The following is a 19,332-nucleotide window of genomic DNA, read 5'->3' as shown; positions in this document are numbered from 1 at the left end:
AAGGAGGTTCTGATTGGAAGAACGAAGTGATCTGGAAGGGATATAATTATTGAACATACTGGTTATGTAGTCAGGGGTTAGATTGTGAGTTGCTCTGTAAATTTGGGCCATACAATTAAAACAGAGTTTCAAGTTAATCAGCAGCCAATGAAGCTGAGTATACATTTGATATGTGGAAAGTTATTTATCTCAACTCTAATCCACATGAGAAACCAGCCAGAGCTTTTCTGAGGAATTGACTTACCTATTCCAGTAGTGATATTTTTGTGATGTCCAAAAAAAGTCAAATTGCTTATATATTGCCATGTGTCTCATGAGTTACAACTACATGACATGCATGTTTATTTCACGAGCACTGGGTAAGTCTTACTTTGGTCTTGATTTAGGTTGCCACTGAAACTGTAAAAACAGCTACATTGTAGATAAAGTGTAATCAATTGATCAGCTACCTATCTAGACAGAGCTGCCCATGCTGGTTTACTGTAATTAATCAATGAGCGATACCCCAGCGTATTGTTTATATTGTACATACAATGTGTCTGTCTCACATACCGAGTTGTGGCACTGAATTTAGATCTTCTGGGTGTACAAGATTTGATTCTGATTTGATAGGCCTTTCTTGAGATGTCAGGCAAACAGAAAGACAAACACACGCAGGCATTATTACAAAATTATATCATTTTTCTATACTCTCCTATCACTCTTTTCATCATGTTCATGCACATCAACTGAGACACAAATAACTGAAAACATGAAAACTTACAGAAAAATAATAAATGACAAGAGCCTATGCTTGGATCAATAGACAGTGTGAAGTTATCAATCAATGTTCTGACCTTTCTTCTTAGATGCAGGACAAGTATATTATCAGATGGTGAACTACTACAAGTATATTATCAGATGGTGAACTACTACAATATAAAGTGTACTACATTTGCCATTGATGACAAAGTCCATAATGATCAGTGCTATGATAACTGTTGTAACTTATCATTACATCTTTTACTCTGACAGTTTTCTGTGCTTTGAAAGATCCAAATATCCAACTCCTAAAAATTTGGTGATCCCACTTGCAGACATTACTTCATTAGAAAAGGTAAGATTCAAAGTGTTTCCACCTAGTTCCCTTGTTTGACTTTCCACCAAGTGAAAAAACCTAACTGAACCCTCAGGCTTATGGTACATTTAGAATGCGCGTTGGGGACACAAACTCTGACTCACACTTTTACAATTATTCTTTTGGCCAACCACTTGTTGGGATTCATGAAGCCTATGGAGTATGTAAAGTTTTCACTGGCTTAGGTTTGTGAAAATCAGGAATTTTACTTCCCCCTTTGGAAATAACACAGGGACTGTGGCCATTTTGAATTTCAAATATCAGTAAATGTCAGGTAATTTGTTGCTCTTGTATCAACTTTGTACGTTGACGCTCAATTTTTATTCCTGACTGTGAAAAAGAATAGTTGAAAGTTGTTTTTGGGGGCAGGTTGAGTAAAAGTCTGTCTTTCACTTTCAAGACACGCACTACCTTTAATTTACCTATGACTGTTTACTTAATAAAATGAATTTGCCCAAGACAGAAGCTTGACAAGAAATGTAATAGAATAGAATTCATTATTGTCTATCGTTATTGATGTAGAAACTCAGAGAGATATTGTGGTCCCGTACCCATAACTGAATTGAAGCCAGTATATACAACTTTGTAGTGGATACAAGAACTAATAGGCAGCTAGTGCAATTTTTGCAACAGGGGTTGGACATGATCATACTTATACTGATCATACTGATATAGGTCTATAATTTCCGGGATCATCTGTTGTGCCTTTTTTAAAGATTGGTGTGACTTTGGCTATTTTTAGAGATTGGGGGAAAATTCCAGTCTGAAATGACAGATTGAATGTATATGCCAAGGGTTTTGATATTATATCTGCCCCATCAATTACAAGTCTGGCTGGCATTTTGTCATGGCCACATGCCTTTTTTGGATTCAGGGTGCAAATGATGTTATGAACTTCAGATTGTGTAGTGGGGGACATAAAAAAGGAATGTGTTGTGGGTTCAGTGAGGTAACTATTAAAGTTTTTATGAGGAGAATTGATTTTGTTGGCAAGGTCAGGTCCAATGTTGACGAAATAATTATTGAATGCATTTACTATGTCAGGTTTTGCTTTGTTTAACAATGGAATAGAGTGATAGTTCTGATTATATTCCTATAACCATACATTCCTCAAGCTTGTGGTAGATTTGGTGGTTAGTAGTAAACAGCAACACAAAATCTGACAGTGGACAGTTTATTAAAAATTAAGTGACCACAAAGCTGACACATATGTAAAAATCATCCTTGGTGAACTTCCCCTTTAAAGTACCTTTTAAAGGATTAAGTGAAAATTCATATTTTAAACTTTACCTCAAAACAACATGTGTATGCATTGATGTTTGGAATGTGTGTTCCTTGAATTGAAGTAGAGTCAGAATTTTTCATTTCATGGCAATACAAGTCTTGTACGAATTTTACATAATATATAATCCATCATAAGTTGATTTTTGCATAATTAGGCAAGAACAATGATTGATGTGTACTTGCATGTATGGCTCTGTAAAGACAAAAAAAAATGAGTTCCTGAATCAGAATGGACATCACTTTCTTCCTATTAAGTCTTGTGCATTTTGTTTCCTTTTTAAGTTTTCCTCATGTACACATTAGTTTTATGTCATTACATCTTTCTGACAGTGAGGCCTTAACCCTTTGAACCCCGCTCGGACAAAAATGTCCGCATGATGTCATAGCTAGGGTACCAGGGGGTCAGGGTGCAAAGGGTTAACAGGCTTCCTCTAAATTTTGAAATGAGTGTGGTGACCAGGCCGAACCTTTCTGATTTCCATGATGAAGAATGAAACAAATAATTACATAGTTTTAAACAATTTTGTCATTGTTTGTACATGTAGGCCAAACCATATGGATTCCTACCCGGAGGTGGCATGGCTATAGAAATTGGTGTATCTGGCTGTGACAAACCCTACATATTTGGTGCAATGATAAACAGAGATGAAGCTTATGAGAGTATCATAAGGGCAGCTCAACAAGCATGCTTAGCATGGGCCATTGAAGATGATGAAGTAACACCTTCAGAGACATCAACTTTTGATTCCTAATCTGTTCACACCCAATTAGCTTTAAATGGGTCCATAATTACCATTGATAGCAATGGGTTTGGGCCAAACCATGGCAGTGAAAGGGGTAAAGTTACATCACAACTGATCAGGATAAGATTCTTCCTTTACCATTACCATTAACTATAGTTAGATCACTTACGGATCCAACATCAGTAGAAAAACAATAAAGATAAACACTTTCCAAAAAACTCAAAACAAACCTTGTCAAAGTACAGCATCTTGAACACTTGTAACTTATTGGTAGGCTAAATATCATTGATGTAAATGAATCACTTTTGGATAGCCAATCAGCGTTTGTTTCAGGCTCCTTAAATTACTGTTAGTAGCGTAAATCAGCCTTAACGTTCCCAGCAACTGCAAACACAGACATGCAAACAATAACATTTTGATGTAGCTGAAGTAAATCTATATTCATTTCCATCATGTAAATGTAACTCTAACATATTTTGCTAATTTTGTCGTACAGTTTCCTGATGGGCATTTCTTTCACATGAGGGTTCTGTCTTTGGACAACATGGTACACGTAAGCATTGTATGCAGAGGAAAATCATTGTGAAGGAATCTAATTGCTTCAGATACATGTAGTCCAGAAACAAATATAGCTGCCCCATGACACAGATGTACTTGGCCTGCACTTCTAAATATGGTTCAATGCAGGACAAAAGTACAACATATGGACCTGCTTGCAAGTGACATTTATCATGATATTGCAACATTTTAGACTTTAGCGGACCACAACTCTTTATGCAACATTGTATTTCATCATCACAAAGCATCATGTCAATCAGTTCTGTACAGACAATGACACTACAGATGCAAAAAATTTGAGAATCCATCGAGTCTACGTTGTTGGTAACACAATACAGTGAATGGTCATTACGTTGCATGTTATGTGCCAGCAAAGTGTTTACGGGTGACGATTTAGAATCTGCCAGGTTGCATTCTTGAGGTCTCGCTGGATTTTGACCAGTATCTGCTTTTTGTTGGCCCTTTGAAAACATTAATTTCATAGTCAGTATTTTCTTTGAACATGAAGTCATTAGGCTGCTCAACAATCATATACGGGACATGCATCATGGCATTTGAAAGCGTTCAGCTACATATACCTTGAAGGCCTCCAGGTAATTGTTTTTTGTTAATAGAGTATGCGCATTGAAGGAACCCTCCAGGTTCTACAGAAAAGACTACCCAACTCACTTCAGATACTGATTCCTACCGTACGCATTTTCGATACATTTTACTCAAATAAATCCCAGTTGCGTAAAATCGTATGCAAGTTTTGAAATTGTAACGGAAACACTGGCGGTAGAAAGAGCATAAGCACTAATGTAGATATAAATACTTGTCTTTCTTTCACTATTGAATGAATTTCACATATAGTAAATTGTTCAGGTATAAGAAGACAAAATTTTGTTTTTCAGTTTAAAACATATCTTAGGTCTGTCACTGCCCATGTCACAGTGGTGATTTTCCACAGTATGTAAACTAATGTTCAAGTGTTGGTGCAGACTAGAGTCTGTGTGACCATGGATCTATGTACTGTACACTTGGTGTATGTAACTGTCAACGTCCACCTGCAGTACAGTAGTTTGAGGTTCTGCTTAGGCCATCCAACCTGCAACCCCTGACAAAACCTCAAGCTGTACTAAAGCTAGTAAAGTAGTAACGATCATATTCTCAAAATTGCACTTAAAAAGAAGACATAGATATAAGTTCTTCTTGGGATAAATTTGTACATAATATTTGTCAAAGTTACAATCATAGTGACTGTTGTGTTTTCAGTTTATTTGAGAAAAATAGTACTGAGTGTCAAAGTGAACATTTGGATACCTGAAAGGGGAATATTTTCAACTCAAGAAAGTTACAAACTGCTTACTGATAGAACATTCCAGATTAAGGTAGGTTTTAAAATTATTTAGGATATTTGTCATATTACATTTCATAGATCTTTGTCCAAATGTACATGAACTGATTATAATTTTGTGTTTTTGAAATGGGTTAGAAAATGTAAACCACATTTACATGAAAGAATTTGTGAGATATGATAGCAATAAAACAGACAATGAGTTTGATTATTCTCATGTAAGAATCACACTTCTGAGAAACCTACTTTTTGCCCTTTCTGTGTATTTTTGAATTTCGACATGGACATCGTGCCAGCAACGAACGCTTAACTTTGATAATCAGACAAATTTTTCAGCATGCCCTTCGAACGCATGACTTTAATGTATCAAACATATGTATCAGAGATATCTTGATGATTTATATTTTTCGGCGGGCCTTTCAGGTGCACTTTAATATATCAGAGATATATTTCAGAGATATCTTGATGTTTACAAATTGAAAGTCTGTTTTGCAAAGTGTACCAATCTGCAGTTCATATGAAAAGCATGACAAATTCATGATACTTTTCTGTTTTCTCTATCAGAATTCAGTATAAGAAAGCAACATCCACTAATATTTCACAATATATTTGATACAGTGACATATTTTAGAAAGAAAAAAATGACAAGATAATTTTTTTTCTCATTCATGCATTTATTTTCCTTTTTGTCACAGTTTTTCTGTAAAAATGTGCATTTTTCATGACTAAAATAACAGTTCACAAAAGGCAGTTTTTGTCATTATTAGCTGTGCTTTTATGGTTTCAATGTTAAAGAAAAGGTCCTCTCAGACACTGCATACATCAGATTTGGCTACAACTTATAAAAATACCGCAATTATACGGTGTCGCTCACATTTGATCAAAATTGGTACATACCAGTATGGGTACCAAAGATCAACAATAAATGTTGTTTCTATCTGTTCAGTGCAGGAAAATACTACGTTGATGTTATGACAATAATTTCTGCACAGCACAACCAGAAAAACAACAAGAATGACAGAAGTTTGACATACTGCTACAGAGAAATTGATGTTTTGATCAAAAAAAGGGCAAATATTGTCCTAAAAACACAAATATTGAAATTTCACCACATTTTTTCAAACAGCTTCTCAGCTTGTCAAAAGATGATCTGCAACATTTCGCGAAATCTATCAGCAATATAAATCATTGGGCCATAAGTAGTTACAGCATGCAATCTTATTTGCGCTAGTGATATGGATGTACATTGTATCTCAGACAGCGTCTAACTAAAAAAAATTATATCTGAAAATTTACTTAGTAAAAAATATTAGCACAGCTTTTCTCATTTGGAAAAATTTTTTAATAGAAATTTACAGTTGTAAAAAAAAATGTTCACAATTTCATTGTGACCACCCCCTCCTAAGATCTAATGGTCCGTCCCTTAGTTTGAGCAGGTCTGTTAATATGTAACAGTTCATAAACAATGACAGGAAATGACTACAGGTCAGTGGAGTATCCTGTTTCAGCCATTGGTATGCGACCACTCATGAACATTTGCAGAATTTCCCTTTTTCTTACCTCATTTGCACATTTTTGACACTGATGTGTTCATTTGAACAAATTCACATCTCAACCCTTACATCTACCTGTACACCAAATACTGAGACGGTAGCTTTGGCGGTATGGGAGCCTTTGTGTGTGACGGACATACATCCGCACATACCCACAAATATACAGACATGCAAATCAATTCAGCTTATACGATAACCTCACATTGGTATACCAAATGTGAGTAAAAATAGCTCTCTATGGCATCTCGGGAGATGACATTGGGTGGCTGGCAAGTCTGAACACCCACCGAAATTTTAGATTTACTGCTTTTCTGTTTTTGACATCAATGATTGAAATCCACTTACGTACACATGAGACACATGCCCACTCGACGGTAACTGCCTTCAAGCCTCCATCGTCTACCAAGCCACAGTCACACGGTCAGACAACACCACCTCCGAAACGTACGTTGGGCTTACAGAGAACAACTTCAAGACAAGATACAGAAACCACATCACATCATTCCGACATGAACGCTCCAGAAACTCCACCGAACTCAGTAAACACATTTGGACGCTAAAGAACAACAATATCACGCACACTATCTCATGGAAGGTCCTAGCCAAAGCCAAGCCATATGACAGTACTAACAAGCGGTGCAACCTTTGTTTAACAGAAAAATTTATTATCATCCGCCATCCAGAATGTTCCACACTCAATAAAGAAATGAACTTGTGTCATCATGCCGTCACAGAAGCAAGACATTGTTATGCACTAACTAGTAACTCCGGTATATCCATCGAAGTAAATCAGTCCTTTCCGTGAACATGAATATTCATAGCAGCAGCAATATATTGTTATGCAACAACTGTCATCTCAACCAAATTCCACCACCTGTGTAACCAGCGATGTTTAGCCCGTGTAGATTCACTCCAGTCTAGTCTCCTGATGAGTGAGTTTCGCGACTCACGAAACAACGTTGTAGAGATGACATTGTAAAATCAATTCTCCAGCATCCCTTATATATATATATATATATATATATATATATATATATATATATATATATATATATATATATATATATATATATATATATATATATATTCCTTATTTATTGAATTTATAACCCACCTTTTGTTTTACCTTTGTTGTGCAGGGGGTGGGGTGTTCACCCCGTTTTGAAATTTGGAACGGCAAAAAATAATCAATTACACCCCCAGGCCTAGGAGACTGACCAGTCCCGAAGTTCTTCCAATGTTTTACAGTAAGGTGTTCATATTGTTCAGAACAATGGGAAGGACAGTGTTCCCTTGTTTTGCCATCGACCCATAAAACTAAGGTGTATAAAAATACTCTATCATAGATATGAAATCTGTTTGCCATTTCCTTCCTACCTCCATGTAAGAAAATGCAAATTAGGGCAAATATGTGCAAAGCCTATTTAAGGATCTTCATTTGCCACACCTATAAATTAAGATTGGCCCGTTTTGGTTGAATGAGACACCTCTCATCCCTTGTTATGGATACCTAGAGAACACACCACCAAAGTACACCATATCTTCACAATATGACTGACAGGACTCAAAATATCTAACATTTACCTACTATTTTGATTCATGACAATTACTCAGAGTCATTATACAATAACTGTTTCTGTAACAGTCGAAAACCAACATAGTTAAGAAAAAAGAGAAATGGAAAGAAGGAAACCGCCTAATCGCATCACTTTCGCCATCTCTCTCTTTTGGCCTTACCGTGATATATTTACAAGAAATTTTCAAAAAGAATTCAATTCAAGTGATATTAGTGCAATCACCTCGAACAAATATTCTGTGTTCTCATGAACACTTATTGTCACAAAAATAACAACGAATGGATGAGAAAGAGGCCCACCCTATTTGCTAATAATTCCGTCCATTAAATGCTTCAGTCTACATTATGTGATTGACTGGTGAAGCAAAACTGTTAATCTCTGCTTATTGTTCATCATGTGCAAAAGATCTACCTATCATTTGGTGTGCTCGGATGGTATGTATTCAAGACATACCGAATCAACTGCCAATGTACAATCTGACCGGTTTCCATTCTGATTCCAATTTCCGAACTTTAAACAATTTCTTGCCAAACATGAGGCAAGTAGTCCTGTACATAAATACCATGTACTGGTACCCAAAGTTGTAACGTGTAAAGCGAATCGTTTCTTGATGGAAAGCTAAGATAGTGTTGAAACTGACATTTTTACTATTACATATTACTTTTAATCAGTATGAATGTTGACGATGTTTCGGTAAGACGGCAGTTATGAACACGATCGGAACTACGGTTTAATCTTCAAATGTATGCTCATCTGCTTTCTCTGTAAGCAATGCAGTTGCTTTTGTGATTCATTTGTAATATTGCAACATTCAGTGATAGGCACCCAACACTCTAGATATTTGAAAAATCTAAAGATCCAATTCTCCCAAATTAGTTCCAATCGTGTTAATGTATTTCAGAAGTTGAAATAAAGAGCAACGCACATAATTCATCTTTTTGCCTGCAATTGTTTGCCCGAAATTTATCTTATTCCTCACTAAGCTTACCCTTTATAATTTATTTGAAGTTTGATTAGATATTCGACAACTATTTTAATCGTACAATGTCTTCTGCAGATAATCATGTTGACTGTGAGGTTACGTCACGCAATGTTTGTTTTTGTCTGGCAAGGTGAGCTTTGTGTCCTTCCTCAGTGCGATATTGGTTACCAATCAGCACTGTATCAATGCTTAATGCCCGTGGATCTCTTCTCTTCATTGGTGTACCAACATTATTTCGTAGTTCCTTTTTTATAGCATCGATATGGGCGTTTAAGTTTGTTACATTCGAGGATTTAAAGGAAGTGGTGGACCTTGCATCAGGCGACGTAGCTGCTGCCGACTTCCCCTCTATTCCTAATAATGTATCTTTGGCGCTATAAATCCTTTCGCAGGGATTACTGATACAGCCACCACTGCTGAAGAATGTACAAACTCCCACTCTTACCGGAATATCGGTATGTTCCTTGTTCCGTTTAGAAATCACACTCGGATTTCTCATCTCACTGCCCTTTGAACCTGTTGTAAGTGAGCCTGTATTTCGAATTGAGTATATATGTGCCAAGTATTCCTGTAGACATGTTCCAGGGGATAATTTCCACAAACGATATGGGATTGGTTTATCTCGAAGATCAATGTCCTGTTCAGTTTCCTCTCGCAAGTTTGTAGGCGAGTCAGCTGGACTTTTGTAAGACTGTTTCTATTTGAAACCATACTTGCACATACCTCGAAATGTTCGGTTTTGAAACTTTGGGGTGAGTTCATTTTCTTTGCTGAACAATCTCCTACTGAGTTGATGGAAAGCGGCATATTTGCCAGACGGCATTTTTTAATGTCATTCAAAATATTGGATTTCAAATTATGATGACATCCAGACAGTAACTTTCCATTGTCTTCCATTTCTGTTCTCACACGGTCTATTTTCGGCAATGTAACACCTTCTTTACCTCTTTCATATTGATGATGTCTTGTTGGAGCTAAATTTACAGTCACAGCTTTACGCTGTTCTGAGGACCTTTGGCTGTCTTCACTATCGGATTCGCCACTAATTATCAGACTGAAAGGAGAACAAAAGACTTCAATAGTACTACATTCCATTTTGATAAAAATGAGTGTGTGTGATCTCATTGAAGACTCTTCTTTCACGTGGAATGTCTCTTAATATCATGTCATAAGAAATGGTAATATCAGAGCAGCGAGTGATGAAAACGATGCTTTGAATGTGGTTGTTTGTAGTGAGTGAAGAGGTTCACAATTTGATCAGGTCTTGCTCATTCTCCCTGTGACTGAGGTACCTTGGGAAACGCAACTATCTGTTGGCGGGGTAGCGTGCGTCGCTATGCGGGTCATCAAAAGGTCAACCCCGCCCTGACTGAGGATACTCCATATCATAGCTGGATGTCAGCTGATCTGTATGTCACCTTGAAGGTTGTCTCAAAAATGCCGATAGCTGAAGAAAGTAGGCCTATACCATAATTTATAAAAGATAAGAAGTTTTAACTTCAAAAATAACAAAACGTTTAGTAGTACATTAAACTCACAATGAATAACACTCTTACACGCATCAGCAACACGGACTTAACAACGACATTTAAACGATTTCTTGAAAGAAATGATGAATTTGTCATGGCAATCTCAGTGCGAAAATTGACAAGAAGTGTGACATCGTCACCGATATTTGGACACACTGATTTTGATAATTGAATTTTCACAACCATTGTTTAGAGATTGATAAGTAAGTCACTTGATATAGAATTATCATTGCGATATGATGAAAACAGTTTTATATTTAAAGTTATGTTGTGAGAAGTATTTCATGCAAGTTTTCAATTCCAGATATGCCCTTCATCACATGCAGAAGAGATAATTTGCCCAATCTTTACAGGGACAGTAGACGTAAATGTTGATGGTCGTTATTTTCATTCAAGAAAACACATACATTTTCATTACGCACAATGACATCTACATTATGTAAGGGAGGCTTCTATTTTTGTTGCCAGCCTCCTCAATGAAAATGGCTGGCTGTCCTGAGATAACCTCAGGCCAAAAATATTTATGTGAATGGAATACTTCAATTGCAGGGCACGATTAAGTTTGACTTCCAAATGGTAAGATTTTTTCACTGGACAATGTCTGAATCACATGAAGTGTAAGCCAATCCTAATACTTTTGGTTGGTTAGAAAAGGAAGTGGTGGATTTCAATGTTAACTCCACCATATCTTTACACACGAAGTATGTGATATCTACATCAGCGGTAAGGACCAGACATGCCTCTCCTCCTGTACGGCAGAAACCTTACTGTAGACCGTTTGAACCGTTTGGACAGAATTTGAAATTTCTACAAAGGGTATGAAAAAAGATAGACTAGAGACAAATTGTTTAATACCACCAATAACTGATGATTTAGAAGAGCACTATTCACGTTGATGACAACTACTTCTGTTACCGATGAGACTTCCTTTATAAAAACAACAAAAAACCACATGATTCATCAAAAATAACAACATTGGACAAAATCATGCGTTATTTTTGAAAATAAAATAAAGTTTAGGGTCGGAGGGTTTAAGTAAACATATTATTTATTTTGTATTTGGCCAAACTGATCTGCAAGAAAGGTAATTAACACTGCTAAAAAGAAATGTAGAAATGCGATACTTCTACTGGTCAGTATAATTGTACAAATATATGTGAACAAAAGTGTGACAAGATTTTACAGTGCCGTTATTGAAAGCTATAATCCATTAATTTGGTAAAACTAATTTGAGGGTAAAATGTTACAAATGTTGCATGATAGCTTAGATGCGAAAAAGGTTACTTTTGCAGGGAAGAGTTAACATATTCTTGATGAGAAAATGACGATGAAATGATGGGGAAATAACGATGAAATGATGAAATGATTGGTAAATGACGATGAAATGATGAGGAAATGATGGGTAAATGATAAGGAAATGATGATATGAGGAAATTATGAAATGATGGGTAAATGACGATGAAATGATGGGTGAATAACGATGAAATGAGGAAATGACGATGAAATGATGAGGAAATGACGATGAAATGATGAGGGAAATGATGGTAAAATGATGGGTAATGGGAGTTGCAGGCCAGATTCAAATTATTTACCTTCTTTTTGCAGATGATATGGTAGTGACCATTGTAGACCACTATAGTAGTGACAATTGCTGTCCAGGATTTAATTGGATTCAATGAAGACTGTCGGTGTTCTTCTGTGTCGGAAAACTGTCGGTGTTTTGCCCTTGATCGGATTTGTAATAAGGGTCTTCCTTTAACTGATATTTAAATTCTATCCCAGTAAATTACAAAGCCGAATGTTTGCAGTTTTGCCGAGAAAGTCTATCAATAAAGCCATCAATTTACGAGATAAATCGACCGGAGTCAATATATTCAGAGAACGGACCCCTATCGGTCCGTCGTCAAGGAGACTGAAAAATGCTATGAACAGGTTTGAAATGATATCACATGATCTACAAAATTCTAGTAATTGTCTCACCTATTCTTCTGCATTTGTGAGCCATCGAAAGTCGCGTCCATTTTCTCGAATAAAAATCTGAAAATTTAATAGGAAGGAAATTATAGAAATCATAACCTGTGGAATAAACACCTCCATTATGAAGTCACCAAGCGAATGAGTATAAATGAAGTGACATATCAGTGAGCATCTCTGATAATGCAATAGCAAATGAGTACTTGCAGATTATCGTAAATCCATTTGTAAGGTCATCAACAGCAGCAAATGTTTCTGAGACCCCCTATTGTGTGAAAAAAGAAACCTTCGTAGGAGATTTTTTGAAATGCAAAGAATTAGCACTTTCGTTGAATGGTAACCGTTGTAATCATTGACGTGTTGTTATCATTTGAAGCGTCAAATTATCTTCTGTATGTAGTGCATTGTAAGGACTATACAATCACTCTGTTTTCAAAGGCTTTTCCGGCAAAATGAAGTCATTTAGCAGCATGAGGGGGGATTAAAATCATAAGTATAATCACAGTCATGTCAATCGATCCCATTGATAAATTCTAGGTGAGTACACAGTAAGACGTAAAACGCGACAGGTTCCATAATTTGTTTCGTATATTCACCAAAGCAGCAGTTATTGAAGTTTGAGGTCGACTATGAGGACATTGAGCTGCTGTCATTAACGTTAAAAGTATCATCATTGATTGGCATACAATGGAATTGCCTTACAAGAAGACTCCGACGAGCCGACCTAAAATGATAATACACCTATAAACTACATTTTGTAATTGAAGTCGAACGACATCAGCAAAGAATACTTGGTACATCAATGATGAACTAAAATACTATGACGATACTGGGAGGAAGAAAGGTTGTCTAAATCATGGTGTATCTGAAAGAGATTCATACATTGACCTGCACGATGTGTTTTGACAATATTGTGACTCCGCTATAGGCTTGTAATTAATGATGCGATCTTGAACGCTCTCTCACCATTCGAAGTGATCCATTTAAATTCTATTTTTAGAATATTTATTCAAATCGTTTGCAAGATATTTCACCTGTCGTTCTCATTGTGCCAGCGGTTGCTGTGGTAACAGTGTATAAACGATTGTAAATGGCATCAATAATTCATATGTCGAACCCTTCAGCTTTCCACATGAGCAGCTCAATGTCTAGATATGTAGGAGTATTATCTGCAGGTGATAGATCTGTAGGTATGGTTTGTATACTATCAAATGTACCTGCATAGTGTTTACTTCATAGTTTGTTCATTATAACGTCAATAATTTCTTATTCAATGGAGAGGCAAATATCTGAACTGAGGAATCGACACGAACATGTTTTAGCTATCATCTCCAAAAATCAGCCCAACACGCATAACTATCTGCAAAGACAGATGCAATGCAACTTTACAACTAATATATGAGGTATCAATACAACTGTCACTTTGATGTCATTGCGATTTTCCTGAAATCTAGTAAACAATAGTTTTCAACGCATTGCAACGAGTAAATATCGTTGTGTACACCTGCGTACAGTGTTTAGAAAGTCGAGTTAGTAAAAGGGATGAAATAACAAAATCCCGTAATGATCAGGAAATGGATTGAATGAGATTATGTCCGAATAGGGAAATGATCTAATGTTAGGTTAAAGGGTATGTTGAACGATATCAGTTTTGTGATCTCCATGGAAGGATAACGCTTATTCTACACTTCACACCGTCCGTAAGAGAGAAGGAAATTAAACTATTTCTAGACAAAGATTCTGAGGAAATGATCTGACATCGCATACCTCACAGAAATACCCAGAAATCTAAGCATGAATAAATTTGGGACTTTCTGTTATACCATGCCTTGATTTCACATCTTCTAGACCATTCATCTTCTGTCAGACATTTGACTGTGGTCGTGTCGAGTCAATCGATTTTATGTATCATTGAAAACGTTAAACGTGAATCTTCAAAGAGATTCAAAGTTGGAGAGATCAGGTATCTGAATAGTCGACGTGTTGAGAAAAGAGAGGATCACTATAACATCAATTTACTGAAGAGGCGATAAAATGGATAGGTGACCACTATGATGGGAACGTTACTATGGCAATCATTTTATTGTGTGGCCATAACACATATTCTATATCGTCAGTATTCCATGCCAAAACAATATTATGAGAATCGAATGAAGACTTGTCATAAATTTTCCAAATGGCACTTTACCTTTTCTTTTTCTTTTCGAATTGAAAAAAAAAATCTCAATGCAAGACGACCGTCAAAGTTTCACATACACTGTGTCTGACTGTAGTGCAATTTGTGTCAACTGCTCTCAACTGCTAAAGACATTCTCAACAAGGCTTTCTTAATATTTTTGGTAGCTTATTTTAAAAAATCGACTTTAGATTGAATTTTCTATCCCCATTATGTGCAGACTGTTTATTTTACGACGTTATTTGTAACTGATATATTATACTTATGAAGATGTTCAGATAAGAATACAATCGAAAATGTATCGCTACCAAAAAGCGCATTAAGCTTATATTAACATGGAATCTACACAATGCCGAACATTTATTTGTTTGCATATTTGATGACATTCATAGAATCAAGAACAAAGGACGGAGCTTGCGAAACTTTAATATGGATATCTCACTGCCCATTTTCAACAGAACGATTCCAAACTGGTCTCTGAAAATGAGTTTAGATGACTTTCATCATCGCCGGGTTCAAATCTCAATCTGAACAGTCACATGTTTTCTCATAAATCAAATAGTTCACACCAATCTGGTTATAATCCTTGTAGAGAAAGCTACGCATCCAAGCTAATGAGAACACCAAAAACATGGAAAGGTGCATGTGTTCCTAATCACATTGAGTCAAGATTAACACTTTCCAAACCGACATCTATGGTTACGTTTCTCTTCTACATTGTCTGGATATCTGGCATTCTCTGTCGGCTTTAAGTTTTTCTTCCGGCACTCAGCACTCTCGGCACTATCGGCACTCTCAGCAAATATATATGCCTTCTTTGGAATTAAAAATACACCTCAATGTATAAAGTTTCATAAAACGAACAACCCGGGAGTCCTTACCTGAAGCGATACAATTTAGGTCTGTATGGATCCGGCACATTGTAACCAAGTACCAACTTTCCCCTGACTCCTTGCATACATCTCCTCTGGTGTGATAATACCTATATTGGTCCATGTACTTTGATATATCCGAGTAATGGCGGAACCTATATTGAGGCTCTCTGTACGTACCATAAGCAAGCCTGTATGGAAATTTAGGACGCTTCCTTGTTCTTTTGAACCTAACAGAATAATCTTCACAGAGGTTGGTATCCATCCTGTTAAACTCAAGTTCTCCTGCTGTGTGCACACGCATGGGGTTCCAGGTAAGGTATGGCTAAGTAATACGTGAGCACCAGATTCATCAAAGTACAGGAATTGTGTTCGTTGTTATACCCATCATTAATGTTTACAATTGCCATGTCGACTGTCAAGATACCATTTGTCTTCTGCATCTACTACACAATGACGATGTATAGCATTATTTCGAACGTCTGTCGTACTTCACATACCCTCTCATTAGATGCTTCAGTTACCTCGTATACAACATGTAACAGAACAATTCTTTCTGTCAGTGTCACTACGGATGGGTGTAATTTCAGTGGATTTGTGGTTGGATGACAAGCCCTTCTTCAAATGTGTATAATTACTTTACGGCGTCCTCCTCGGGTTTACATAACACTCTCACTTGATTTAGTTAGTGTCCTAGATGCTGGTGTGTACTTACGCCGCTTATTGTTGTCTAAATTGTCTATTTCTGTACAGATTCCGCCTCTAGCATCGTCTTCCGTTAGGTTAGATAAAGCAGGTTGGTAAATGACGGTCTGACTGGCTACTTTGACGTTTTGCAGGTTATGGGTCGACCAGTCATGCAGATGCTTATCTTAATATATCTATAGTAATAGGCTTTCATGTTAACGTTAAGAAAGGAAACCGGATCAAACCACTCGATTTACAGGGGTGCTTTTTCTAAGATGTTTACAGTATCGTACATTCAAAAAATTGTAAATTTGTCAGGCAGACAAACATAAATAGCGTTCTGACAATATCAATGTGCTACAAGAATTGTAAGGTTATAATTTGACTTGGTGGCATTTCATACCATGGTCAGCTGCATGTGTATAGGGACATCATGAAAGAAATAGTACAAATACATTTCATACGAAACTCATCCGAATTCCAAGGGTGATTTTTGTAAAGGGTTGAAAGGGGTTTTAATCGTGTCTATTCTTCGTCTGGTTTAAACTGCTTTGTTTAAGACCACTTCATTCAAATGAGGGGTGCTACACTGAATGACATCCTTGATTTCAACCGTTTTTAGATAATGGAAGAATCATTTTATTTGTATGTAACAAAAGATCAAATTTGTTGGCAAATTATCGACTGCCATTTTTCTTGTCATGTCAACTACCATCAGTCATTAAGGTCTGCTTGAGTTGAGAGGGAAATTTTGGAGGTTACGTAAACCCTGTAGAGATTATACAAATCACAGTAATTATCAAGTGGTCTCCAGGTGATTCAATCTTCACACAATAGGATTGTACATCTCTACGTAACCTCAACATGCGACCTGTTATCGACTAGAATATTTATCACACATATTGAGTGTGGCTGAAAAGCTTAGTTAGCCCCTAACCAGGACGATTAGTTAGGTTATAGCGTCTAAACTGTACGTCAATGACGACTAGTTTCATTTTTTGGTTTTTGAAATTACTGGCACAAGAAATGAACATCTAGTCTTTAAAAAGAAATTCAGAATGGATATATTTAGTCACAGAGACATGTACCTCGCCAAAAGCACATTTCACCATATCAACATGTATACAATGTTGACCACCATTTGTTTGCATATTTGCACCATTATGCTTATTTCGAAATGGTGACTTGATATTTAAAATTGAAAATAGAAATAGGGATATATTTCAAAGTACAATACATTTTAGCTTCCCAGAGAAATTAAGAACAAATCTATTTTCAAATTCCTATATTGAATCTCGTTGTAGTAAAGAGGTTAGCAGCGATTTATAACAAATTCACTACAGTGATGGAAGATTACACTACTGGGGTACTTAGTCATAAAGGTTAAACAGTACAGGTCTAAATTATCAGTAATTATTAGAAGTGTTTCAATCCGTTCACGACAATGTGTCTTTAGTTTATCTATCTCCACAGCAATTTCACATTCGAGGTGATAGTTAAGTTTGGCAAATAGCCAAACACACCAAAAACGATTTCCCTATATAAGTATGTATAGTATGAGATGATTATGAATAACTAAAACATCGGTATAATGTGTCATCTCTAACAAAACATGTCAGATCATCGACAAATGCTGCATATTTACACTCCGATGTGTTGCATCTTATACCCACAATGTCTACATTGCTTTCTAAATCGAGAAAGAAAATCTCTAAACTATAAAGAATAAAGAGATAAGGTGACAGGGGTTCTCCCTTGCAAACACCTCTGTCAGCACTGAAACAAAGCTTTATCACACAACTACATAGGTATGTGTAATACATTATCGAAAGCGAAGTGGTTTAGCCATCTGACGATGTTATCCTATTCAAGGAAACAAAAGGTTCCAGAGAGACACTATTGTCGGTGTGCAGTAAGAATTTCCATAATCAGTCTGACACATCGTCGTAAACTACGCGCCTCTTTACGGCAACAGCTTGGCGCTCCATAGGTCAGCGGCGCGGAAATTATTATGCTGTGGCTCGCGAGAATGATCTGACATTGTCACTCATGTCTCTACCCTCCACAAAGTTTAAAGCGCTCTGTTGACAACGTATCAAATGAGGGAGGGCCTGGTTTAGCCGATTGGCAAGACACTTTTATCCTATTTTGGCGTCTTTTTAGAATCCCTCTCTTTTAAATTACGTTAAAACACTTTACCATTGCGAATCGGAGAGTGAAATATACAACACCGTTGCAGGACTCCAGTGTTTTCATGAGGCAAAAAACCAAAATGTTCGTCTTGAATTCCATAATTCTTAAAAAATAATTTGCATATTTTATGTCGCTATAGATTAGAAGCTTGATTCACTGTTTTAGGGTTCATAAGGCGCAAAGAGTAAGCTTATTATTGGTTTTGTCTAAATTATCCACATCGATCCTCATGTGTGTATAGGTAGTAAGTTTTGCGTCGGCAACTTCCAAACCCCTGTTATTCCCACAGTTTAGTATGGCACCACTGTACACTTTATTATTTAAAAATAGCCGTACGTAAACGTACCGAAGACATTTTATCAGCTTTCTACTGGTTTGCGGAGTTATTTTGTGCATTTAACAAGACAATAAAACATTTCGAATCTAAAACAGAAATTTGAAATTAAATAAAATATCATTTTTTCAATCCTTACAGTAATACATCTGCTTTTCGAAGTTTTTCTTGCCGTGATGAAAATTTTGAATAAGACTACTAATAAATCCATAGAAACACACTTCGGGAACTGTGGTAGAGCAAGTACAATAAATCAAACATTACACATATAATCAGGCAAGACTGCTCGTGAGACTGCTGCTGGGAATGAATAAGACTACTGCAGCTGCACTGAAGCTATAATTCAAATCTTAAACTACACCTGAATCCAAACCTTAACCTGGATATCGCATCTGCTGGAGGATGCTATGACTACCA

General features: G+C 36.5%; 1 protein-coding gene and 1 long non-coding RNA gene across 4 annotated transcripts in view; one reads left to right on the top strand and one right to left on the bottom strand.

Moving 5' to 3' along the window:
- The window catches only part of LOC139127715 (GRAM domain-containing protein 4-like), a 137,177-nt gene extending 130,814 nt beyond the window's left edge, over positions 1–6,363 (top strand). The window contains exons 17-18 of one of the 3 annotated variants that reach the window (XM_070693610.1): positions 1,015–1,096; positions 2,947–6,363. In XM_070693610.1, the coding sequence (XP_070549711.1) occupies positions 1,015–1,096; positions 2,947–3,153 (289 nt within the window). In that variant the 3' untranslated portion in view covers positions 3,154–6,363. The remainder of the gene's footprint in view (positions 1–1,014; positions 1,097–2,946) is intronic. The other 2 variants (XM_070693609.1, XM_070693611.1) reach the window with 2 other exon arrangements.
- A 1,956-nt stretch (positions 6,364–8,319) lies between these two features.
- Positions 8,320–15,760, bottom strand: LOC139127728 (uncharacterized). The gene is made up of 3 exons (XR_011551099.1): positions 15,711–15,760; positions 12,660–12,716; positions 8,320–10,204 (listed from the first exon to the last, which is right to left on the bottom strand). It is a non-coding gene; the product is annotated as an uncharacterized lncRNA (long non-coding RNA).
- Positions 15,761–19,332: the final 3,572 nt, after the last annotated feature.

The sequence above is a fragment of the Ptychodera flava genome, unplaced genomic scaffold (assembly GCF_041260155.1).
Source record: "Ptychodera flava strain L36383 unplaced genomic scaffold, AS_Pfla_20210202 Scaffold_35__1_contigs__length_1935909_pilon, whole genome shotgun sequence".
In the NCBI taxonomy this organism is placed as follows: domain Eukaryota; kingdom Metazoa; phylum Hemichordata; class Enteropneusta; family Ptychoderidae; genus Ptychodera; species Ptychodera flava.
The sequence above is the reverse complement of the archived record's forward strand: the minus strand, read 5'-3'. Positions and strand labels throughout refer to the sequence as shown.